The sequence below is a fragment of the Camelus bactrianus genome, chromosome 1, assembly GCF_048773025.1.
Source record: "Camelus bactrianus isolate YW-2024 breed Bactrian camel chromosome 1, ASM4877302v1, whole genome shotgun sequence".
In the NCBI taxonomy this organism is placed as follows: Eukaryota; Metazoa; Chordata; class Mammalia; order Artiodactyla; family Camelidae; genus Camelus; species Camelus bactrianus.
Genome location: NC_133539.1, coordinates 79,455,086 through 79,482,671, shown reverse-complemented (window position 1 = coordinate 79,482,671; position 27,586 = coordinate 79,455,086). Strand labels below are relative to the sequence as shown.

Genomic DNA, 27,586 nt, shown 5'->3' with positions numbered 1-27,586 from the left:
AGGTGCTCTTACCCTAATTTTTCCTCTTGAGGAAATGGGGCTTCGAGATACTTACATCGTGGAATAGATAACTCTAAGTGTAAAACGCGAGTGTCAACAGGATGTATTAGGGAAGGTGAGAAAGATGAATATTAACATCTCTCTGTGGAATGTGTTAGCCTTAGCTGTGTCTAGAGGCAATAAAGGGCTAGATAATTTCCTTGAGTCTTTTCCCTGACAGACTGGATGTGAGAGAGGGTATAGTATATATCATGGGAGCTTCTCTTGTCTACCTGCTCTCCCACAGGCATGCTCAACAGAGAGACATACTGAGAAGAGTGGACACCCCATGAGACCCACTCAGTGATGCCCACATCAATGGGAGCAAACAAGCAAGAAAGACACACACACAAACCGTACAGAAAGAGGGAGAGAGAGATACACACAGGGAAGAATGCAGACACAGAAATCCATGCTATCAAAAACACAAACCCAAAGCTACCCCCCCACCGTAGAGACTGGTGCAGTGAGATGGATCCAGGAGGCTCACAGAGAGAAATACACAAACATACAGATAGAGTGGGACACCGGGTGTCAAAGACATTCAGAAGCAGAAAAAGAGAGACGCATAAATGGAGACACAGAGAAATGTATACAACAGAGAGGGAAAAAGCACGCACCTGGTCAGAGAAAAGCACAGGCAGAATGAAGCAGGCCAATGAGCAGCAAGACACAATGGGGCAGAGTCTCATGCATTCAGAGCCATTTACACATGAAGCGAAGTGCGTAACATGTAACTCCACAAGAATGGAACACGCGCTTAACTAGACAGAAAAATTCACGTTCACACACAAAGAAATACCCAGAGAGACAGGTGTGACATCCACGCACACAAAGACAGACACACACATAAACAGGGAGAGAGACCTATATATCTGTAGCCTGTAGACAAAAAGAATAAAACTTCAGTTCTTAACATAATGATGGTTCAAAAGCTTCCCTGCTTCCCTGGCTCCTCCTGCACTAGGCTGAGGGCCAAGAATTCCCCGTTTCCCAGGCCACAGATGGTGCCACCACCGTTGGATCACTGTGCTATGTTCTTATTGTATTTTTATACTCCTGTTTATTTCATTATGTTCCAGGGAGCAAATTTCTTTCACTCTTTGACATTTATCCCACTTAGGTATTTCCTGATAATTTTCACTTCTTCCTTACATTACATTCCTTAATTTTCTTAAAAGTAGGTTCTGAACTGCTTCAGGTTGGGGTCATTGCTTTGTCTAAAAATGTCTTTTTTTCTATTTAGAATTTCCTATGTAGGATTTCTTCCTATGATCTTTGAGATAGCAAAGTGGATATTCTTGGTAATAGGTCAACCCTCAAAGAATAAAAAATATTGTCAATATTAAATACATTTTAAACCAGTCTGATGCGAAATGTTTTGAGATAAAGATTATTTTTTGACTAGATTATGAAACCAAAAGAATAGAGCTATTTAACACATTTAATGACATATACATATTTACATGAGTTTATATATATGATATGTTTGTATTTATGTGTATAAACACACATTTATCTGTTTATATCTATCTATTTACCTTTCTATCTATTTAAAATATTCCCATGAAATAAAACCTTACTTGGAAGTGGGCAGCTCTTTTCTTCTGGGCATTGTCTTCTCGAAGAGAAGGCACCATTCGACTGGAGCTTGCTGTCACACGGACATTTCTAGCCGGTGTGTGTCATAGCCAAGCTTGTACACAGTGTGGTCAATTTCATATATTTATGTCCAGCTTTTCATTTGAGAGTTATAACTGAAAAAGAGTCAAGATTCCCAAAGTAGGACAAGGGTCTAGAACCCAGATTTTCCTGAAGGTGTGTTTCATGGACCTCATTCATCACTAAATTGCTGAATTCTAGGCTGAACCCTGACCGATCTCAGGGGTAAGGGGTGGTAGGAATTGTCATTGTTGATAAGCTCCCTGGATATTTTTTATGAACACCCACATTGGAAAAGCACTGTCTTGAGAACTAAATTGTACTGATTTTCTTACCAGGATTCATTCTGAAAGGTGTTCAAATACAGAGAAAGGACAGTGTGAGGGAAGTATTCCAGCTGCGAACTTTGTGCATTGAAATTGTCCTGAATATCCCTGTCTATTCAGTTTTCTTTTTTCCTTTTTTTAATGATGAACCATTTTACCCTTTTTTGTACCTTCTCTCTTGTGAGTTTTTCCTCTGCCCTTCTGCTTAAGAAGGAATGTCCAGAACAATTAAGCTGCCTTGCAGAAACAAATTTCTACTCCATTTCAACAAAATAATGTTGAAAATTACTCATTCCCAGTGAAAAGTTATCTTTAAGTGAATCACAGAGGATAAACGAACCCTCGATCTATGCAATTAAAATATTAGATACTATTTCTTAACATGTTTCAAACAGATGAGTTTTAATACTGAATAAATACAGATGTATTCCTATTCAACGGAAAAATACGTAGGAATGGTAACTTAGGAAACACATATTGGAAGATTATTCTCTCTTAAAAGGGATTTATTTATCCAAATAATTCACCACAGGGTGCTCGACATTGCAGCATCTCTTAGTGTATTTAAAATTTACAAACAGTGATTCATGTGCAAATTTTTGAAACACATCTCTTGCCTGAAGTCAACTGCATATTTTTTATTGCTTTAAATTTTAATACAGCTGTTTCAAGCTTTCTATATTAAAACAAAAATTCTGTGATATTCAGGATACGGCTGTTTATTTAAATGTGAAATGTTTTACAAAATCCAATATGATTTCCCTATATTTGAAAAAAATGTGCTTTCTGTTTTCACTGTAAAAATACTGAAGACTAAGTGCAAAAGCATTTGTATTTTTATGGGTAAGATTTTTTTTCCTTCAAAGACAGTCTTGACTGCCAATAGCAATATGTTAGTATGAAATATGTTATCTTTGATAAATATTATTATTCTGGACTATCTTACAAGAAGTAGCTTGATTCGAGGCATTTTAATAGCTTAAAGGGAAGAATGAAAATACAGGGAAGGAGAAATCAATAAAACATGGGGCCTCTTATCCCATATTGATTCTTGTAATCCAGTAACCATTAAATACTTGAGAGATAAGCCTCTTTTAAGATGGCATGTTTATATTTTGAAGATCAAATACCTTAATTTTGCTCATGGGTTTCCCAAAACTCAGTTCATGCACAATTCAGAATGCAAGCTTTCAGTGGCCATGTTTCCTAGTTCAGATATTAAACGAAGTGTCTTGGAGGCACACTGTGACTGGGGTTACCCTCAAGCAGTCACTTCTTACAGCGCTGGTAAACATGATTGCCCTTTAAATGATGCTACGAGTTATGAAAATAAAGCTAGAACATCAAAGTCGGTAATCGAACTAGCAAAAAGTTTTAATATTCAAATAATTTAAAAGTGTCATTTCATTCAGAATATCATTCTTAAAACTTTCCACAAAAATTTTTGGCATTTTAACTGGACAAAGTATTAGAACTGCTGGCTTGTCCAAAACCCGTCAACTCTCTTCTTTGTGCGTATTATTACAATGGAAAGAAAGAATTGCTATAATACTTTGCTTTTAAATTTTCTGTAATTTTTTTTCTAATGCTGCAAACTCAGACCTGATATTTTGCCAGAAAGAGAAAAGGTATTTTTTAATCCTCATTTGCTGGCAATTATTTTCAAATCTATAATGACTAAGTATTAAACGGGTAAGAGTTTTATTAAATACATTTGGAACCTCCACTTTTATAAAGACACCATAAAATACCAATTTTTTCTCCTGCAATTGTTCTAGTATCAATTAATCTAATTTTTTAAATGTTTCACTTAATGAGTTTTAATAATAATTCTTAATATTTAGTGTATCCTTAAAATGTGCCAGAGACTGGCCTAAGAGCTCCACATATATTACCACCTTTAATGTACAAGCTTGTTGTTATTTCTGTCCCCGGTTAACAGATGGATAAATCAAGGACGGGGTTGTCAAGTCACTTGCAAAAAGTCTGACGGCACGTAGGATAGCGGAGCCAAGGTGCAGCATCAGGAAATCTGATTCCAGAACTTGTGTTCTTAACAGGCATATAAGGAAACAAGAGGATTTTAATTTTTAAAAATTGTTTTAAGTATATATGGACTGTTTTCTTTAAGATAATACAGATAACTCTTCTTTTGAATGTGTGATACATTCAGTTCTTTGTGTCACTGCCTTGACCTTTATAATTGGCAGTCCCCACTATTTCCACTTCACTTAATGTCAGTCATACAAAGCTCCACGTTACATGCGAAAAGCTTTTCACAGTGTCTTCATAAACAGCATCTTATCTAGTTCTACAGTAAATTCCTGAAGTGGCTAGAAGGTACTGTCTTTTCCTTTAACAGCTACCGAAATGAAGGCTTGGAGATGTGAAGTGACTTGAACAATGTCACACAGATTAACACGTAGGTAAGTGGCAGAGCTCAAACTAGAACCCAGGCCTTCAGTTACTAATTTTGGGCTCTTTCGCTACAAAACTTGGCAGCTGTCATTTTAAGATGAGCCATTTCATGCCGCTAAGGCCTCTGTGTATTGTGGGAGCAATTGCCTCATGGCTTCAGCATCTGGGCCCCAGCGGGCCTATGGAGTCCACAGCACTGGGACAAAGTCACAGACTCAGGTTCAGGTGTGATGCTCTCCATCTCAGTGGATCATGCTTCCTGCCTTCTTCCAACTGCCTTGCTTGCATGAAGCTAACTTCCTGCTTACTTAGCATCTCTGTTAAGGACAGGAAATCTGTGAGGCTCATTCCTTCTGCAGAGCACAGTACTCACATATGTATGTTTTTTAATCCTGTATATAGTATACAACCTTGTTTCTCTCTCCTCATACCAGAGAAGAGTTACCCAGCACATCTTATCTTCAGCTTCCTCTCATTTGTAATTGTTTCATGTGTTTTCTTCATCATTTCAATGCACCTAATGCCATGTGAAAAATTAGCAGCAGAGTTTACTCTCAGTGGATAGGGAACCTCTCTCTCTATGTATCCCATTGTGACACTCCTGGGTTTCAACTGCTGTTGTATTGATCTCTCTGAAAGCAATTTTATGACGTTTCTCTGATATTCTGTGGGGTCACAGAATAGTCCTGATGGTATGAATCTCAGAATAAAACAGATCTGGCTCCACATCCTGGCTCCCTACTTATTAGATAGAAGATATTGGACAAATCTATCATTTTTCTAAACCCTAGACTCCCTTTCCAACCCACCTATAAATGGAATAATAGTAATTCTGGTATTTGAAACAGTTAGAAGGAGTCAGTGAGATAATCCTTGTGGGGTAGTCAGTATAGAGTCAGTCTTCTTGAACAAGTTCATTAATCTTTACGTCCCAAACTATTAAATGAAGATAATACCACCTACTTCATTATAATAGCTAACATTTGGTTGACCATTTACATTGTATCAAGTAAGCAATTTGGTATATTGACTAATTTAATTCTTTTAACAGCTCCATAGGTAGGTACCATTATTGATAACCCTAATTTACAAATAAGGAAATGAGTCATAGACTTGGAGAAATTAAGATCACAGAGCTTGTAAGTAGCAGAGGCAGGATCTGAAACCAGGTAGCATAGTTCAAGAACCTGTACTTTTAATCACTATACTGTATCGCTTGGCTTAGCCTAACAATTAAAAATCTATGAAAACCCGTTGTGTGTTAGGCACAAAATAAACACTCAGTTGATGACTCATCCTTAAAACTCCTTCTGCCAGATTGTCATTGTCAAAATACGGAGCTATGTGTAGCTAATATGGAAATTGTTCTTGGGCGAAGAAGTACCTTAATGTAATCTTTCTGGATTCTGCTCTGTTCTGTGGGCATTTGCATTTACGGAACTGAGTAATGCAGAGGGTAAGAACATTATAAAGTCACGTAGCTAGTATATGGCTGCGTGGGAATGACCTAACTCTAAGTCTTTTTATTTTAATTCATACTATGATAGAAGGTATATTTGATTTGAGGCAATGGATGGAAAAGAAGTGAAAGACAAACAAAAATTTAACCTTCTCTATGTTAACCCCTTTTCTAGGCGCTCTTAATTATTATAACAATATTTTTAGGAGAGTTAGCATGGGGCAGCTAAATCTCTGTGGAATTAAAAAACATGCCCAAGGTTACACAGCTAGCACATGAAAGAACCAGTATCCAAACCTGTGTATATCTGCCTCCAAGCCCATTACAATACAGGCACAATATCAAGTAGTATTAACACATATTCTAGGAAATACATAGAGTAATGGACTTTTGGGTCTTTGAGATTAATCTGAGGTAATATTAAAAATATAAACTATCTACTTGGAAAGGATATCAGCCTATAACACTGTGGCTGGGTGCTGGGAGCCTCCTGCTAAGCCACGCATCAACTCCTTAGTTTCTTAAACTGGCCGCAGTGAGGATATCGGGGTGGGGGGTGGGGTAGCCTAGATCCAGCGCATCTTAGGTGACAGAGTAGAGGGACTCCAGGCGTTCTGGATAATAGTAATTTGCTAACTTGTACAGGGCATTTCACTATTTCACTGGCTTATATGGCCAAACATTAGCCCTGCTATTCTTGTTCTTCTTTTAAGTCAAGCTGACTACTTAATTTGTCCACACTTAAATTATTCCATAAACAATTCAGTGTAATAACATGCATTACTGGGAAATCATTCCTCTTAACTTGTATTACTGATTTGGTTCAAACTCTATGATCTTTATCTTTCCAAATCTGTTGGCTTGGTTTTAATATTTTTCTATTTTTCCTTTTAAAAGCACTTCTATATTTATTTTTATTTAAATTTTAATTTTAATGATGTTAAGTAAAATGTTGATTAGGGGAGTACTAAAGGTTTTATAGTTGTAATATAATTATGATAGGTTTATTAGTTTGTGGTTTATTTAAAAGAGATCTATACTACATCAGGTACTTCCACACCTGATTTTTCCATTTCTCTGCTTGTCTTTTACTGCCTTGTGACTTACGGTAAAGGAGCTAAATAGACTGGGTGATAGGAAACTAAGGTCTAGACCTACCTCTGCTTTTGACCAGCTTTGGGGCTGGACAAAATCAGTTCACACTCTATTTGTATTTTCTGGATGACCTGTGAAGTCAGAGGGTTTCATAGTTGTGCGGCAGGGTCCTTTTTAGCTCTAGTGTCTGTCCTGTGAATCTGGGCATATAATCACTAGATTCAAAAATGTATCTACAGTATCTATTGTAAGCTTAACATTTGCTGTATCAGGCGAGAAGGAGCACAGAATCGTGTCCCCAGAGGACTCCAGTGTGCGTGGCAAGTCAACCCATGAGGAGTGGAGTACATGGAGTAGAAAGAGACTGCCCCACTGAGGACCACAGATGTTTAACAAGGATGAGCATGTGTGAGCCTGGAAAGTCAAGAAGTCATTTTAGGAAGACACAGTCAGCACTAGTGCAGCTTCCTCAGGACTTCAGCATTAGAGGGCTTGTCTTCACTGGCTTATTTCCTGGTGAGACCCACTCGGATAATAGGATCTTAATAATTACTTGTTCAATGTATTTATCTTACTCGTGAAGATAAAATGCAGTAACGTCCAGGAATTAAGGTATTTTCACAATCAGATCTTGCTGAGCGCTATGGAACTACCTCTAGTTCATATCCTGAAGATAGCAGTTTAGTGCAAAACACGCAGCAGTACTCCTTTTCTCAATGTAAAAACCTTTTGCACATATTCTAGAGGACATGCCCTATGCTCATCCACCTCTTTTCCCCCTCTCTGAGGTGAGTTGATTATAATTAGAACTTTGAAGAATTAACTCTATGGGATAAAACACACACGGTGTGAGTGTGAAGTCACTTTTCTGTGCAATTTACAAGACTCAAAATGGAAAAAATATTTTATTATTTTTTGTTTTGTTTTGTTTTTCCTCCCATTTTTTGGTAAGAACATTTAAGTTCTACTCTCTTAGCAAATTTCAGTTATACAGTGTTATCAACTATAGTCACCATGTAATGTATTAGATCCTCAGACCTTATCTACCTTATGACTGCAGGTTTTTACCCTTTTACGAACCACTTCCTACTTCCCCCAGTTCCCAGACATACCAGTTATTCTTCTACTGGTTCTATAAGTTTGGCTTTTTTTTTTCAAGATTCCACATATCAATTGATACCATGCAGTATTTGTTTATTTGTCTTTCTCTGTCTGGTTTATTTTACTTAGCATAATGCCATCCAGGCTTATCCATGTTACTGTAAATAAGAGTACTTCCTTCTTTCCTAAGGCTGAATAATATTCTATTGTGTATATACACACTACATTTTCTTTATGTATTAATGTACTGTGGACACTTAGGTTGTTTCCATACTTTAGCTATTGTGATAAATGCTGCTATGAACATGGGAGTACAGATATCTCTTTGAGATAATGATTTCATTTCCTTTGGTTATATACTCAGAAGTGGGATTGCTGAATCATGTGGTATTTCTATTTTTAACTACTTGAGAAACCTCCGTACTGTTTCCATAGTGGCTGTACCAGTTTACATTCCCACCAACAGTGTACAGGGTTTTTCATCTACATCCTCACCAGCATGTGTTAGCTCTTGTCTTTTTGATAAGAGATATCCTAAGAGATGTGAAGTGATATCTCATTATAGTTTTGATTTGCATTTCCCTGATGATTAGTGATGCTGAACACCTTTCCCTGTACCTGGTTATCATTTGTAGGTCTTCTTTGGAAAAATGTCTATTCAGATCCTGAATTTTTTATTGTGTTTTTTTGTTTTTTTTCTACTGAGTTGAATGAGTGCTTTATATATTTTAAGATATTAACCCTTTATTGGATATGTGGTTTGCAAATGTTTTCTCTCATTCTATAGGATGCCTTTTGATTTTGTTGATGGTTTCTTTTTTTTTCTGCACAGTTTTACAGTTTGATGTAGTGCCACTTGTTTATTTTTGCTTTTGTTGTCTTGCTTTTGGCATCAAATCTAAAAAATAATTCCTTAGACCAATGTTAAAGAACTCACCCCCTATGTTTTCTTCTAGGAGTTTTAATGTTTCATGTTTAATGTTCAAGTCTTTAATATTTCGAGTTGCTTTTGTGTATGGTGTAAGATGGAGTCCAGTTTCTTTCTTCTGCACATGACTGTCCAGTTTTCCCAACACCATTTATTGAAGAAACTCTCCTTTCCCCATTGTATATTCTTGGCTCCTTTGTTGAAAATGAATTGACCATATATGCATGGGTTTATTTCTGGAGACTTTATTCCGGTCTATTGAGATATGTGTCTGTTTTTAATACCAAATACCATACTGGTTTGATCACTGTAGCTTTGCAATATAGTTTGAAATCAGGAACCGCGATGCTTCCAGCTTTGTTCTTCTTAAAATTGTTTGGGCTATTTGGGATCTTTAGAGTTCCGTACAAATTTTAGGATTGTTTATTTTATTTCTGTGAAAAATGTCACTGGAATTTTGATAGGGATTGCACTGAAACTGTAGATCACTTTGGGTAGTATGGGCATTTTAATAATATTACTTCTTTTAATTTATGGACATGGAATACCTTTCCATTTATCTGTGTCCTCTTTAATTTCAGCAATGCCATAATTTTAAGTGTGCAGGTATTTTGCCTCCTTGGTTAAAGCTATTCTTAAGAATTTTAATCTTTTTGATGGTATTATAAATGAGATTGTTTTCATAAATTTTCTTGCTGATATTTTATTGTTATAGAAACACAGCTGATTTTTTGTATATTGATACTGTATCCTGCAAACTTACTGAAATAGTTTGTTAGTTTTAGTAGGTTTTTGGAATCTTAAAGTTTTCTGTATATAATATCAGATTATCTGCCAATAGAGACAATTTTACTTCTTTCTATCTGATGGAAACCTGTATTTCTTTTCCTTACCTAGTTGTTTTGGATAGGACTTCCAGTACTATGTAGAATAAAAGTGGTGAGAGTGGGCATCCTTGTCTGGTTTCTGGTCACAGAGGAAAAGCTTGCAGCACTTCATCATTGGGTATGATGTTATCTGCACACTTGTCATATATCACTGTTACTGGGTTGAGATACCTTCCCTCTATACACAATTTGTTGAAAGTTTCTTTTTTTAATTATGAAAAGATGTTGATTTTTTCCAAATGCTTTTTCTGTATTTCTGGAGATGTTCCTATGATTTTTATCCCTCATTTTGTTAATGTGGTGCTGTCACATTGATGTGCAAATGTTGAACCACCCTTGAAACCTTGGAATAAATCCCATTCAATCATAATGTATGATTCTCTTAATGTATTGTTGAATTTGGTTTACTAACATTTTGTTGAGGATTTTGCATTTATGTTCATCAGGGATATTGCCTGTAATTTTCTTTTCCTGTAGTGTGTTTGTCTGGCTTTGGTATTGAGAATAATGCTGGCCTTGTAACATGGATCTTGAAGCATTCCCTCCTGTTCTGGTTTTTTTTTTTTTTGGTGGGGGGGAAGAGTTTACAAAGGACTGGTATAGCTCTTCTTTAAATGCTAGAATTCAGAAATGATGTATTTTGGAAAGCAGTGGAATGAAAAGATAAAATCTAGAAAGAATAAGGAGGGTCTTATAGTCAGTCTGGGGCATTTAGTCTAAGATAACAAGGAATAAAGAGATAGTAAAGACTTTTAAACAGAGTAGTGAAACAATGAAAGTGGTGTTTGATGAACACTAATTTGGACTGCATTTTAGAAAAATATTTTACATGATTTGTTTCCATTTTGAATAAAAAATCTTATTTTGCATGAATTTCTAAAACCTCAAAATGAGTGTTAAACTATATTTAGTTTTCATCTGTCTTGTTATAGCTATTTTAAGACTCACAGTACAAGATTGTTGTATATGTTTTTGCATTTCTGTTCCCATGGAGTGCTTGCAGTTTTAGTCTTAGAAGGAGTTGAATGTGCATACATTTTAGCTGATGATAACTATTAAATCTTTTTCTGTTTGAATTCATCACTATCATTATCTACTACTTCAAAACTTACAGGATACGGGAGACTGCTTGGAAGACAGTCTAGAGTCTGGGTGACAATGGGAGCAACCACAAGGCTACTGTAATAATTCAGGCATGTACTAATGGTGGCCACAGACAAAACACTTCGGGGAAAGGGTGAGAGGAGGGAAATTTATCTTGGAAAATTGATAAAATCTGGCTAAGATGAAAGGGAGGAAGACAGAACAGTTAAAGATTATTTCCAGATTTACAGTTTAGAAACAGAGGGAATGGTTAGACCTCTGAAAGCAAAACCTAGGTTGGGAGGTAAAACTGGCTTGAGGTGGACATGCTGAGCATCTCTGTTGTACTAAGAAGGAAGTGAGCTATCCAAGCAGAAAGATCTTGTGGACTATATTTTTCTATGAATATAAGAACAGTTAGGATATTTTAATTCTCAGTATGTTAATTCTTAGGCAAAATAAATCTAAATATGTGTTTAATAGAACAAAATGTTATTGAAGTCTAGTCAGTTTACAATGTTGTGTTAATTTCTGGTGTACAACATAAAGTTTCAATCATACAGGTACATATATATATTCCTTTTCATATGCTTTTAAATATTTATAAATATTTATAAAAATCTGATATACTGGAGTCTTAGATTTTACTTTTTGGTGACATTCACTTTATTTGCAAACAAAAATAGAATAAGATGTTATAGGCTCTTTTTCCTGATCTAATTTCTTGTCATAAAGCTATTCTCATCGGATGAAGACATAATGCAAGGCCTCTGTATAAAATATTCTCTGCCATATTTCTTAGTGACTTTGCCTCTTTCTGATTTTCTGTTTAAGATTCAGATAGGGCAGAGTTTATCAGTCTGCGCTTAAACCTTTCAAATGGCTTGCTATTGCTTTTAGGATTAAGACAAAAGTCCCCAGGCTCGAGGAGCTGCATGCTCTGAATGATGTCTGACTGCTTCTCTGTTCTCATCGCCCACTACTCTCTGTTCTCCCCTGTGCCAGCCACACTGACCTTCAGGCTCCCTCCCATTTTAGCGCTTTTCACGTGCTATTTTTTTCTGGCCAGCCTCCTATTCCCACCCTCCCTACCCACCCCCAGCCTCTCTTCCAGCTTAGTACTCACTTATCCTTCAGTCCTTGCACCGCTTTGCACTTAGTCCATGAAGACTGCCTAGGTTCAGCCAGGTTCCCTTGTATAGCCTCTGGTAGCATCAAGACTTTTTAATCCCTAACACAATTTCTATGTGTTTATGTGTGTGATTATTTGTTAAATGTTTCTTTCTCCAACAAAATTAATTTTCATGATTGCAAGGGTCCTGCTTTACTGGCTCACCATGTATCCCGAGGACCTAGCATAATATATGTGTGTTGAATGACTGAACACTGGCAGCCACGATGAGGGTTAGACTACTGATGCCATCTCAGTCCTTCAGCCTGGCTGAGGGAGTTCTGAGCATCTGGTGGCACTTGTGCCCTTACCATACTCCGGGTGCATCTCTGGCTAATACGTGGAAAGCCAGGGCAGTGGAAAGTGTATCTTTCCAAAGTACTAAAGGATTTATGCAGCATACAGCCATGTGGTTCCAGAGGGGAAGGAAACATTTTTCTGACATTCTTCAAGTTATAAAAATACTGCATCTGCATTTTTTAAAACAATCAAACAAATATAGTATTAAAAATAATGAGCTTATGCAAATTTGGTGATGCTTAGATTAGGGTTAACCTATTTTGCTTCCTTTTTACCTACTTAACATTTTTTCCCCCAGATCTGATCATTTTTATTTTAGACAGGATTGTTTTTGACTTCAAAATGTGGTAATCAAGGTAATTTTAGGAAGAAAAAAACTTTATCATATAAACATAAATGAGCTCTTCTCAGTGTATTGGACTCAAAAAGATTTCTCCTTCCCTCTTTCCTGACTTCAACATCAGATTCTCTTTTTCCCAAAAGTCATGTTTTCAGCTGTGCTCTTCCTCTGAAAAACTGTCTGAGGGAATGTTTTGTGTTCACGTAGGTGTTTTCTTCCAACAAAAAGATAAACATGGAGCATGCCTGCTGCTTTCATACCCTTGGAAGCCAGTCTCTTCCATAGCATGTGTACATATGAGCCACCAGCCTAAGCAGGCAGCTTGCCTAAAAGATACTCAAACATCGTGAATGTCATAATATGCCACCGAAATTTGCACAGATACGGATTCTTTGAAAACCATTAATTGTTCCAAACTTTCAGTATCTTGTCATAGCCGTTTGCATTATTTTATCATAATGCAGATTTATGACATTACTCAAAAATTTCTTAATTAAAAAATTTTCAAGAAAGAAAATTATTTTTCAGCTATGATATTTAAATATAGGTTCATGTAATTGACAGTTTAAGAATTGTGATAACTTTTAGTTACATAATATAGTAATATCAAATTAATGTGAAGTATTCCAAATCAGTTACTTTTACCCATTTCTCTATTTTCACGAGGTGTATATTGCAGTTATAGAAAATCGACTAAATTTCAGTGGGTAAAATTCAATACCTTTGCGTGGACACTAATTGTTGTGACATCTGATTTCTTAAAGTCATTGTATTTTAAGGTTTATTAATTTGGAAAAAAATTAGATATGATAATATACTGCCATTTTTATTTAAAGTGTATTGAATTCTGGCATTGTCCTCTATATGTTCATCAGACATAGAGTTTTACATTCTTGATCCTAGTTTTATAAAGTAAATTTTTCCTAAGAACATCCCTGGAAAAATTTAGCCTGTTTCCAGTCGCTCCAGAACAGTGGCAGCATGCTTGCATTTCCCCATTCTGTGGAAATGGCCTTAGGAATCCTTCAGAGTCCATTTACTGCAAAGGCTGTCAGGTAAAGAGGGCGGGGAAAGAGCACAGCAGTGTCATTAGCCAGGGCTCTCTATCTATCACGGTGGGACTCACTGGAGCCTGGACCTCTAAATAATCCCCAAAATTTCAAAGACGTATTCTCTTAAGAAGGACACATTTCTCATGGAGGCCTTTCTAAGTCAGGAGCTAATGATACCTCAACCTATTTGCCTTTTGCAGATATGCATGACACAAAGTACAGATGATTTCTGCTGAATTGAACCTGTAATGAAGGAATTTATAATCAGTTCTAATGTATTTGAGACCTAAAGTGTATTAGACCTTCATCAAAGGGAATGATAAAAAGCCACGTTAATGTGGGTAGATAGTAATTATTTCAGAGCTCATAATTATTCTCCAGTTAACTACAGGGAAATGCTGATATTTTTATTCCTTTCTTAAAAAATAAAAGGCACTGTGGTCAGATTGATTCTTTTTTTTTTTTAAGATTCTAAAATGTTAGAATGCATTATACATCCTTTGTATAGGCTGATACTTTGAGTTATATTTATGTTAATGGCAAAGGAAGTATTTTGGGTTTAAATGAGTTCAAAGTTCATGGTTAGGAGTACCTTTACACCTTTCTTAGTCCTGTTGTTTCATCACTGACTATTTATTGCCTATGGGAGATATAAAGTATAGTAATTACTCTCACTCCCTTTCAAAAAGACACGAGGTCTGCTTTCTTATTAACTCTGATAAGAGTTATGTGTGAGTTCCTCAAGGAGGACAGACCCTACAGAGTTTCGAGACAGAGTAAATCACTTCTGCACTGAGGTCTTAGAGGACTCATTTGCTTTATGTTTTGGTGATTTAAGAGACCCATTTAAACTGCTGGTACTGAAGATGCACTATTTGTAGTTTAAAAGAAGCATAAGCTGTGCTTGGAATGTTGATAATGATTGTTATTTATGTCTAAGGGTAAGTGTTTTCCCCTTTGGGGAAGTCATGTTGATCAACTTGCAGGAATACATAGTCTCTAAAATGTGGTTGCCTGCTTTTCATAAGAAACGTAATGGCAGTTACCTCTTTCAATGTTTTATTTCTATTAAAAATTTTTTCACATCAGTAATTGCATCAATAGTAACAGATTAAAATATAATTTAAAAAAGCCAAAGTTGTTAATATCCAAAGAAGAAGGGAGATCAAGGCAATGGGTTTTCTTCCCATCTGGGGAATAAGGAATCCGAAGAGCCTGTAGGATCTGTTTCTGTAATCCACAAGCATATGTTCGCCCTGCTGAGGCTTCCTCTGAAAAACCAATGTTGAGTTAGTCAATTTGCAACCCAAAACCTTTCAGATATTTATTCTCAGTGCCTTTAGGCACACAAGATAAAAGAAATCTGTTTTCCTTCTTTTTATAATCTTTTTTATTTTTTTGCAGAAAAACCATTATCATCCCTCTTCTTCCTAGGTAACCTTCAAAAAATCAGATTTCTAAAACAATTCTTGATGTTAAGAAAACCCAGCTATGCTTGACTCACTAAAATACTGCCAGAACTCATACTGTGGGAACAATTTAAGATCGTCCAATAATAAGGTTTTAAATAAAACCTACTGAATAGTATCAATAAGTGAAATTCTTTATTTGGAAGAGTGACTTAATCCTTCTATAGAAAAATGATGTCCTCATCTATTTATGATGCTGAAGCAATATCTGTAGCTGCTTCTGACTCTTCAGATTTGCTACATTAGGACATGTTCCATGTAGTGTATGCATGTGATCATTACCCCACATCAGTTAAGAGGCATGCAGCTTCCTGAGTAGGGAAGATGAGAATAAATAAAGTAGTAAAAAACTAGTTAACCCATTGCCTTCATGGAAAATTTCTCTCAAGTACGCAGTATCATTTCCATGGCTTATCCACTTATGCAGACCCAGAGTCAAATAGCAACTGAGAATTAAGTCCCACATGCAAATAAGTGGGAGATCGTGTTTTAATAAAACATTCTTTTACTGTTACAGCTCATGTAGACCAAGAGCTACCAATTCTGAATGAGTGTAAAGTAGGTAAAGCTATTGTCTCTTGGCTGTAGAACCTGAACTATTTCCCAAAGAAGTCATGTAACTTGCCTTGGGTACCCTAGTGGGGGAAAGAGTCATGTTAATCATCCAAGAGAGATATCTTATAAAGCCCCACATTTAATTTAATTGTAGTAGGTTTTACATTTGTCTCCAAAAATTATTGAACTGAGGATTCAGAAAAAAAAAAATTTGAGCTCACTTTAGGGGTTTCTTAATATAGCCGAGTTAAACAAATTAAGTAATTTAACTAAAATTGGAAAACAGGTGTGGTTTTGTCAGCAATAAATAACTACCACTGCATTTAATCCATGTCGTTAACCAGCAAATAAAACCATAATTTCTATACAGAATCATTGAAAATAGAAATGCAAGAAAATATGTTTGTTGAGGTTTATTTGTTGACTACTTTAGGTAATTATAGAAAAATGAAAAGCTTGAAAATTTTCTAATATTTTACATGATGACTTAAAGTTGGCAATATCTCAAATACAGTTCTGGTATAGCAGTATTTAAATTTAAAATAAAAATATTTCTATTTCAGAAATGGAGCAACATCATTGTACGAACATCAAATAATACTGAGGGTACTTTCTGCATTTAAATGGGGTCATATTAAAGAAATGTAGATTTTTGTGAGCTTGTAACTGAGTGCTAATTAACTTAAACTATTGCTTTCATCTAAGTTTTTTTCTTAATGGAATGATTGCTTGAGGATTGTAAAATATATCATTTAATTTACTGTGTCCAGCTCCTCCGTCTGTATTTGAAATGGTCTTGAAACCATGATCTTACAGTTGAGTAGTCAATGGGTCCCTTAAATTACATCATCAATTTCTCCATTGCCAATTTTTTGATCTTTGCTAGTTATTATTATTTTTCAAGGCTATCTCTCTGAGTTGATGAAACATAACTGCACTATATCTCATTTTTTCCTTCTGTTTTCTGGGATGGTGTTTTTTATTCTTTGAGTTCTGTGGTATTAGGTGTAGTTTTGAATTAAAAACAGAATGCATAGTAATCGCTGAAAAGCCTTGGAAATCTCTCAGAATGTTTAACAATCCTTCCCTATGAAGTGTGCTTAGAGTTAATGCCTGCTTCTTTGCTATTTGTATTATTGAAAGCGACATGTGACTTTCAGTCCTCCTTTTTTTCTTCCTTTTTCTATGAGTGTTATTTTATGCATGACAGAATTCTCTTGCTTACTGTTATGTGGCTGGCTGTCTTTTAACTTAAGTGACCTGTGTTTGTAATGATTGTTTTTTGCATGAGGATTATGAAATGCCATACAAATTAAATGGTTGTGGAAACAAAAAGAAATGTAGGGCTTCAATTGCATTTTTGTGTGCTTAATATGTCAATTATGTGACGCTTAAAATTACTTTCATATGGCCTTTGACTTCCCCTTTGGTGTGCCCCTTTATTCTAGCAAATTAGTATTGTTAAGTATAATAAAACATTTATTAAACATTCACACTATTTTAATACAATTATTATCCTAAAACATGATCCCATTATAAATAACCATACTGGGCATGAAATTGCACTAGGGCCTAATTCTATTATATTTCTAAATTGATTATAAAATGTAAGCCCTGACTCTGTAACTGCCTTAATTGCCAAACACTGACTTCTACCAATGGTACCTTTGCCCTACCAGGTGATAAGATTATCTGTTCATACATCTGTGCAGGTTGCAGATGTCTTAAATACATAACTAGTATTTAATAAAAACACATGGGGAAATATTTGTATAATGACAAGTAATTTTAAAGTCACAGTTTTGAAAAATGTATGATATAAAAATGTGCAAAACCCAGGTGTTAATGTTGTTTAAAAAAAGAAAAGAAAAAAAAAAACTAAAAATGTTCATATCTCTATTTTCCCTAATGCTATTATATTGTCCCAAATTAAAGAATGAGTTTGGCCTACTTTCTTTATTGCTGTCACCAATTCAAATTAGAAAGGACGCTGAATAAATTAAGTTCTTTCAGCTAATAAAACTGTTTGCTTTTTGTATGCAGTGGGTATTTTAAAAAAATCATTTCCTTTGCTTATGGCTTGAGCTTCAAATCATAATGTATTTTTTATGCTGGATATACTCACAAACCAAATCTTCTATGAGATATTTTGGGAAAAGGGATTTTTTTTTTTCCTTAAACAAATCAGATAATCAACTTTGATGTAAGCACTTCCCCACTCTTTTTGGAAATAACCCATGAGAATTTTAGTATTTACATTTATTTTTTTCCCCTCAGTCTTGTTTATTCTTGAATTGTCTTTTTTTTCCCCCTCCATTTCTCCGTTCTCAATCCTAGGTCCCCTTACAAAGAAACAGACAGATGATTTAGGTGATAATGACGGTGCTGAAGATGAAGGTATTTTTTCCACCAAATCTGTTTGCATGACAAGGGCCTCAATCACTTTTTCCACCCCTTTCTATTTTTTTACTTCTTGTCTTTTTTTGAAAAGTTGTTTTTAATTCCCGTTTTTGATGTGTTTTGTCTTCTTGCTTGTTGTTACATATAAATATACATTTTTAATTTTTAAAACAATGAATGTTAAGTTTTGCTTTTGATGCCAACCATTACAACGTTTTAAAAAGAGGGGCTTTTTTTTTGTTTTCTTGAACTGACTTTTGATACGTTTCATCCCACGTTTTGACTGAAATTTGTCCGTATTCTTTGAACTAACAATCCCCCCACCGTAGTCTCTTTGTACCCATTTTGCATGTTTTCTAATCTTTGTAAATATTTTACCCAATATGAAAATATGTTTCATTTTTACATTTGATATTTGTTTAAAAAGAACCCCTCACCAATAAAATGAAGGACAAGGTAAAAGCTGATATAAAGTGTTTCTTGAGCAATATAATTTAGATTTTAAAAATACTGTTTTCTGTTGATTTGCTTAAGTATCATGTAAATAAATGAAATTGTATAGATATAGATACGAAAGGCATTGCAGCTATTTAGATGACTGTAGTAAACACTGTGCAAACATTTAAATACTCTGAGAAGATTAGATGGATATCCTTTAATTTCAAAGGCACGTAATTTTGAGATTGGCAAATGAAAATATACTGGATTTTAAACTGTTGCCACCTATAAGTAATAATGTATTTCCTATTGTACTAATATCAAAAATTTTTTTCTTTCCAACTTTCTTTTGACATACAATTCTGATACACCCTGTAAATGTAAGTACTCACTAGATCGATTTGACGTTTCTCATTCCATTATATACCTTTACCTGGTATTAAATGGAGTGTCTAGAGAGGCCCATTGATTCTTTCAGTTCATTTTGGTTCCAATAGTTTTTTTGGTTTTTTTTTTTTTTTAATGCTACCCTCATTATGATTCTTATGTAGATGACTAATGTAATCTCATGTTTAAAATAATTTCCAGAACCCTAGAAATTAAATTTCATAAAGATATTAATAATATGGTATGAAAAATTTTCTGAAATAAAATAATACACAAGCAGACCAACAGAAGTGCTAGATCCATGGGCTACAGCTATGACTGAAAGCTTCCTTACCAAACAATTTAAATTGTTTTCATTAAGATATATATATGTGTGTGTGTGTATATATATTATATATATATATAGAACTGAGTCACTATGCTATTCACTGGGAACTAACACAACATTGTAAATCAACTAAACTTCAATTAAAAAAAAATTTGTATCGTAAATAAACTACTTCACAGTAGAAAATTAAATTGTAGAGGTGAAGTATGGAAAGCTCGATAATTATATTGGCTGTTAGTATTTTTTATAACATTTAAGAATGATTTTGATTAAATGAAAATTATGACAGTTGATTAAAAGTTCGTTTACCATGAACCACACTGATGGATTTAAGATTAAATACAATATTCAAGTTAATATTTGAAATAAATCCTTAGAGTTGCCCAAAGTTATAATTTTGAATGCTAAATCGCTAAAAATAAACTTACAATGTCAAAATGCAAATTTTAAAAAATCATTTAAAAATGATTTAAAAAAAAGTACTGTTGGAAATCTAAACTATCAAAACATCAAAGGCATTTATTGACGTGAGGACATGTGTTATTGTTCCCAGCGCTAAGAAGAGTGCTTCCATTTGGGGACTTTGGGGCTTGTTGAACCCTCTGAAAATTCTTGACTCTCAGACATTTGTTATCTAAATAATGCCTAGGTATCAAGGGCTTCTTAGTGTGTAGCTTTGTAAACTCCACAATTTCCCAGAGTACTCAAACAGTTAATATACATCATTTTCCTGTTTAAAAAATATTTTGATGGTTGATTTAATATGCTTTTTTTTTTTGGCAAAACATCATCAAGTAAGACAATTACATGTTTACAAATGATACCTCTGAACAACCCTAGTGAGCTAAGCCCTGTAATTGTGAATATATTTCATAGACCTATTTGAAATACATTTAGCATTTTAAAATAGCCATTGAAAATGTCCTAAACACCTTTTTAAATTGGCAGGTAGTATTCAGATTAAGTATTAAGCCAGTTAGTCATAAGAGTTATCAAATCAGTAAGTGTTTTTTAATGCTCAAAAGTGTGGAATATCAAAACAGTCAACTCAAATTCCCTCTGTTCCTCTGTGTTGTTATTTTGGATAATTGTTTAGAAGACAGGAAAGATAAATTTAAATATCCTCCAGGATTAAAAACAAAAATAAAAGCAAAAACCTTCATAGAAAAATCTGAGCATCTTCTACTCAATTCACTTGACAACTATTTTGTAGATGTGAGGATGAATGAAAGTCAAGGCCAATTTTCACATTTAATTTGTTCCAAATCTTAAATCAACATTACTGGAAAAAGCAACAAATAAAAACTACTTGATAAACTACTTTGTTTATTTCAGTCAGAAGTCTAGTTATTTGGTCATTTACATGAAGTTCTCCATTTTTTCCTGATAGCCCATCGCTTTACCTGATTTCTGGTTTTCTCTCAACCACTGCAGTCAGAGGCTACCTGAGACCTTGGCTGCGGCGTGCCCCTCATTCGCTTAAACTAACCCAAAGCTTCTCAGTGGAGCACTATTCTTTACTTGTAATTCTCATTTGTGTTGTTTCCATTCTTCTTATGCCAGTTTTAAGCCAAACACAATGTTATCACTTCTCATTTGTATTTTATAATAATCAAAAGAGCTGCATATTTTGTAGGCTGTTTCCATAGTTTCAGAAAGACTAATCTGAAGTGATAAAAATGGGTCAAAGCAACATCCTAGATTTCTACCAATTTATTTTGGGAATTTAAGAGACTTAAAGTTTATTCAAATGGTGCTGGGAAAAACTTAATATTTCAATATTCAAATGCAATTTTACATCCTACATAGAGCTTTTTAAAAATTGATCTTGTAGATTTTTGTGTTTTTTAACTAAAAATTATACTTTTGATCATGTTAAGTCCAGTTTAACAAGCACAAATTCATCCAACACTTCCATATACATTTGCTGACCCTCCCTACTCATTTGAGGTTCATCCAATGAGTAGGGGGAAGAAAAAAATCTTGAAATATCTTTATAGAAAGATTTAATTAAGGCAATACCACATAATTTAAAAACTATTAAAGCCCCCAAACTACCAAATTAAGGACAATAAAAAATTTCATGAGTCCTTTAAGAAAAAAATAAGCCAGTAAACATGTTCAAAGAGTTATGTGACTAAAAATTATTCACTAGAACCATTAAAGGGAATTGTGATTCCAAACTCTTGATTGTCAGGCAAAAATAAATCCCCATTAACTGCTCAAGAACTATTGATACTTGCTATATTGGCTTAAAATGTTGGTTTATCAGAAAAAGAAAATAGTTACTAAAATTTAAAATCAAGGTTATCTACTCAGATTCCAAGTTTATTATGCTTTAACGTGAAAAACATAAATACTTTCTTACCATAAAAATTTTAGAAGAAAAATAATCATCACTGTAGTATTTCTCTTTTACTTTCCAACTTTTTTCAGAGACCTAGATGCTTAGCAAAGCTTTAAAACATTGCAAATAACAGAAAATATAAACATGCTTTCTGAATATTTATAGTTTTACTGGCCCTGAACTGCTGTTAGTCTCTGAGAGTATCTTTTGATTTTAGTACAGTCAGTAGCAGCTGTTTTGGCAAAGTCAGAAATCCTAGGTGAAATCTACTTTATTTCTAGGGGAAAATGTGAGACAAAGTTTAGAGGGACAATAGGGCTCTAATACATTTATTATAAGTTACTACCTCTAATATATTTGCACAAAGACATAGCGGCTCCCCAAATTTTGTTATTAAAATGATGGCATTAGCAGATAGTATTCAATAGTAGGCTATCTGATGTATCAATTTCATTTATAGAGTCTGGTTCTTTCTAAAACCAAAGTAAATATAGCTGTAATTTGAACTATTTACATTTATTGTAATATATTATTATTATGTTATTATATTTACACAATTTTCTATTTATTTTTATATCAACAAGAACAGTAGACCAAGAAGAAAAGTTAGGTCTAAGACAGACCTTATCAGCAGTATATTTGATAACACGAGGTTGATAAACACTATCAAAAGTAAAGTCTACGGTGGACCACTCTGATAAAACACTATTAAATAATTCCATTTGTTTTGTAATACAAATATGGCATGTCCAAAACTTTATTAACGATATTAAGAGCTGGTATGCATAAAAATTATACCTATTTTGGTAATTAATACTCCATATAGCATTAACTTTAGGATTACTTCAATCAAAAAGAAATACTGTTCAAAACACATTATTAGAATTTTAGAGAACTTTCTGGAAAAGAACTGCTGGATATGTTAAGTTCTTAGAGAAAGTTGAAATCATAGAGAAGTCTGGAAGGACAAATTGGAAATTAAAATCAGCCCAAACGATCAGTAATCCTTTCAAGTTTAATTTTCAAAGGAAAATCAAGATACGATTCAGAATAGTTCCTAGAATCTACTGTCATATTTTCAGTGTTTCCTGACAAAGTCCTCTTCATTCTGTTGGTAGGTATAAAATGTGGCAGTTCTTTTCAGTGTGTGCCTGTATTGTTTTCCAGGTGAACAGAATGGTTCTACCAAGATTTCATTACTGTTCACAGTTGGTACTGTGTAATTCTATGTAATTTTAATTAAAGAAGAATTCTGAAACAGCCTCCCTCTGTGCTACCTCCAAGCATACAATTAGCAGAGTACAGTGTCTGCTGTGAACAATCAGTTAATGACTTCAGTTTAATAATTTATTATTGCTTCTTCAGTGCCAGCATACTAGAAAAATAAGCTAAAACTGTATGCAGCAACCAGGCATTTAAGGAGAGTTTGACAATTTCAGAAGGATTGTTTTCTCTCTGTAAGCCCAACATCTCCACAAGTCCCCAGATCTTAACAAATGAATGAATATCATTTTCCCTCCCAAGGATTTAAAGAGACAATAAATTTAGGTTTTTCCAGTAAATGTAGCTGTGTCTGGTGGATAGTTTTTATGTCAAACTATCCTCCTCTCACCACTTACAAATAAGATACTCTTCTTAAGTACACCCTTCCGGGAGGGGGCAGATTATGATAAATATATACATTGGTATTAAGTATTAAGCAAAATTTAAAGTAGACTTTTAAAAAAGTCCCTAAATTCTGTCATTAGCTATTTTCCATAACTTGAAAATATAGACAAACAAGTTGAGCTGAAATTCTTGATCTTAAAGTGATTTTTCATTGAAAGAAATCACTTTATTATTACAGTAGAAAAATTGAACTATGTACATTAGTCATCTCTTTTTTTGCAGGAAATGTAAAGCAGCCTCTAAATTATCACCAGTTTTTTTTGATGAGTTTGTATCATTTTAATCCATTGTGAAAGCTGAAACCTCAATCATAATGATGTAGGAGATTGGTTTGATAAAAAATGTCAAAAGCAAAGGAACAAAGCCATACTTCTAAATGATACTTTTAATATTGGCATTAAAAAAATAATACACTGGATGTAATTTTGTTTCAATTGTGGGTAGAAGTCATAGACTATTACATAATAGTAATGTTTTATGTATATATATTCATAATCATAGAATATATGTACACATATAATATTTTAGTCTATATAATAGTTAAAACCACATTCATCAATATACAGTTTAGCATTTTTCTCTAGAAATTAGTACATTTTTAATACCAATCAAAATTTTCCTGTTTCTCTTATGTATTATTCCTAGATCCTTGTTGAAAACTACATAATTGAGGTAAGGCATCTTAGAAGAGCAAAATTAAATTTTGCTGATTAAAATCTAGAACTGTAGAAATCACTTCAATGTCACCTTGAACTTTGTCACTTTACACTTGGACTTAGCTATATTCTATTTCATGTCTACATGTCAAACTCTTAGAGCCAAAGTGGGGCTAGAAGTACAATAGTTACACAAAGAGGGTGAAAAATATGTTAGTCTGTCTTCTTTTTCCAACGAGTAAGGATGGTTGGAATGAGCAGATGACCTGGACTTAACTGAAAAATATAATTTATGTGACAGTCCCCTAAATGCAACAAAGACAGAAATATAGATGTGTGGACTCTACTACCTAAATATTCATCTGACAGCACTTGAATAGTTACATGAAACTTCTTGCAACTTCTCTAACACAGTGATGTAATTATGTTCACAAATTGGAACATAAATTATTCAATGTAACTATGATGTATTCAATACAAATCTTCATTAAAAAATAAGAAATGAAAAAGCAGAGTGTTTTATTCACAATAGCAGTGATATCATTGTCCTTAGTTTATGGTTCAATGTGAGATTCATATGACGTCTGTGATACTTGTAAAAAGAAATTTTAAGAATCATTATCGTTGTATTATTTCTTTTCATTCTACTGTCACATCAGGAATCAATAAAAAAGCACTAACATTCACACCTACTTCTAATTTGTCCAAGTTTTGAAATTTAGTTTATAATTTTAACAAAAGTTTAGGTAGAAAGCAGTGATTATCTATTGCTCTCTTCCACAGTAGCTTTTTAATATGAGTTGCTTAAGAAACACTTTAACAAAGGCAGCAATTTAAAGAACTATGTTGAAATCATACCCTTTTGTCCCTAAAATGGAAAATATATTCTCTGCTTCATTATGTTTTTTTTTTTTTTGAGGATAAGAACAATTGCCAACCATTTGTTTTTCAGATATTCGGGACAGTGGGGGTCCCAAACCAGTGATGGTGTATATCCATGGTGGCTCATATATGGAAGGGACTGGAAATTTATATGATGGGAGTGTCTTGGCAAGTTATGGCAATGTGATCGTCATCACAGTCAACTATCGACTTGGAGTACTTGGTAAGAAATTTCTCTTATGTTTCACCATCAATCCATGAAGTATGTGTTAGTTTTGTTTTGAATTGTTTTGCTTTGCTTTCTTTCACTCATTGATCTATGTTTGCTGACTTTGAGCCAAAATTTTTGATATTTTCAATAATTTCTATAAATGTTCATAAATAATTTGATAAAAGTTTTGATTTTAATATTTAAAAGTAAAAGGTAATGAATTGTTCACAGTGTTGAGGAATGCTTCTCTTAGCTTGGCTATGTAGAACTGCAAAAGGCAACAGTGGCAGGGCCTGTTTTAAGAAGAATTAGTCCCTGGGCAGGTTCTCCTCTCTTCTGCTTTTCTTTTTTATGGTGCTATAAAGTTGCCTGAGGTTTGCCATGAATGTAGAAACAAGTGTATATCCTCTTCAGGAATATGTGTATTGACTAGCTTTGGGGAATGATTGTTTGCCATTGCTGTGTAGGTCTGTTTCTTTTTTTTAATTTATCAATTGTAATTAGAAATATTTTGTTTAAATGCATTTTGATTGAATTATTTGGTTTGGAAAACATGCATTGATTTCATAAAGTGTCAAAGAGTTCAGTTTGATAATGTATACACACATAAAACAAAATCAAACTGGAGATCTTTAGTTTTGAAGAGAAGTATAGAGAAATATTATTTAAAATACATTATCAAGTATTCTGAAATAGGTATATTGTTTTCTGTAATAATCAATTTTTAAAAGATAAACTTGCCTTTCTACTTGTATAAGTTTACTTTTTATAATATTTTCACAATTTAGAGTGTGAAATAACTATATAATTTAATCAAACACCAATATCTGTGGCATTTTAGTTAAACGTATTTGCTTAGAGTACAATTTATCACAAAATGCTATTTTTAAATTTTAATTGATCTCAAACTCTTATCCCTTATTATACATTTAAAAAGTAATAATTTATTATGCTGTTTGGGCACAAAGAGACAGCTGACTCGTTCTTTACTCTGAAATATTTTGAAAAGGGAATTCAAATTATATTATCCTTTATAATAATTGTTAATATCTTTTATTTTACCTATTGAGAATCGGTTTATTTCTTCTCAGTATTAGTTATTATTGTTCTAATTTGTTCTATGGAATCATAATCCTGTGTTTATACCAGTCTCAAAATATAAAAGGTAATAATTTCATTAATCAAGTTTGTGTGTCTTGGGGAAGGAGGTATGTTAGCCGTGCAAAGTGAAATCCTGATCTTTTTCTAGTTTGCTCGTTTAAATTTGGAGTATGGTGGACAATACAATAGATGCATTCTCTCAATACAGGTATAAAACATTTCTGTAGCATTATTCAAGTACACATTAGTTTCCCCATCATGTCTAATCATACATTGCTTCAGATGTTCTTATAATTTCAGTGGGTAGAGATGAATGCCTTCCTACTAAAGAATATTCTCTGTGTTGGAAGACGTATAGAGAGATGTTCATAATAATCTTCTTAAATTAATCTTCTTAAATAATGTAGTGTTGTCATTTGTTTCTTAGGCAAGATTTTAATATGAAGACCTTCACTATCTTTAATGCATTTAACTTTAATTATAGCATTTATAGCTATAGCTAAGTTGTTTTTAATGATTATTATTCTCCTATCTTTCTAAATTTCTCAAATGGAAAATCCTGTGACTAGTTTGCCGATTGTAAATTGAAAATTAAATGCCAAATTGTGGTAACAGTGTTTCATCCATTTACTCATATAAATTTGTTTTATTTAAAAAAATCTTTTGGCCACACGTTATGCTGCCTAACTCTGTTCTCGGTTGTACTCACATTAAGTAAGATCTCATAAAATGAACTGTGTTGTTATGTTAGTATAAGGTTTGCACATTAAAAAAACAAAATGTATTCAGAACTGATGGGAACCTGACTCTGATCCAGTTTGAATCCTATTCAAGCTTATATCCTGTCTTTAAATGCCACACTTTAAATGACTGACTTACAGGACAAATGATCAACCAGTTAAAAAATGAAGAACTCAATCAGTGACTTGGTCTCTATAATGGCAGGCAGTGTTGGTGCTGATGATGGATGCATTTTCCAACGTTAAATATTTTTTTCTGGTTCTCCTGCAGTTTAGGATTTGACCTTTAGTTGGTTCCTTTGTTCCTCTTAAACGCTGCTAAATATCAACTGTCCTTTATAGACCTCCTCTCAACTAGAAAAAGTATAAAACTTTGTTCATGAAATGTTTTTAGGTGTGTTTTGGGACCTTAGTTCTAGAAAAGATGTATTTTGGTGACTTGTGAAACATGTGTTGGACCTTGTGACAACGTATTTAAATGAATTAATTCATGAAAAATTAAATTATTAGAACATATGTTTCAGCTCACTTGTCATGTGTGAT

The 27,586-nt window shown here is 33.8% G+C and overlaps 1 protein-coding gene across 2 annotated transcripts in view; it reads left to right on the top strand.

Moving 5' to 3' along the window:
• The window catches only part of NLGN1 (neuroligin 1), a 763,385-nt gene that overhangs the window by 327,230 nt on the left and 408,569 nt on the right, over positions 1 to 27,586 (top strand). For both annotated transcript variants that reach the window (XM_045511267.2, XM_010947791.3), the window contains exon 3: positions 25,062 to 25,214. In XM_045511267.2, the coding sequence (XP_045367223.1) occupies positions 25,062 to 25,214 (153 nt within the window). The remainder of the gene's footprint in view (positions 1 to 25,061; positions 25,215 to 27,586) is intronic.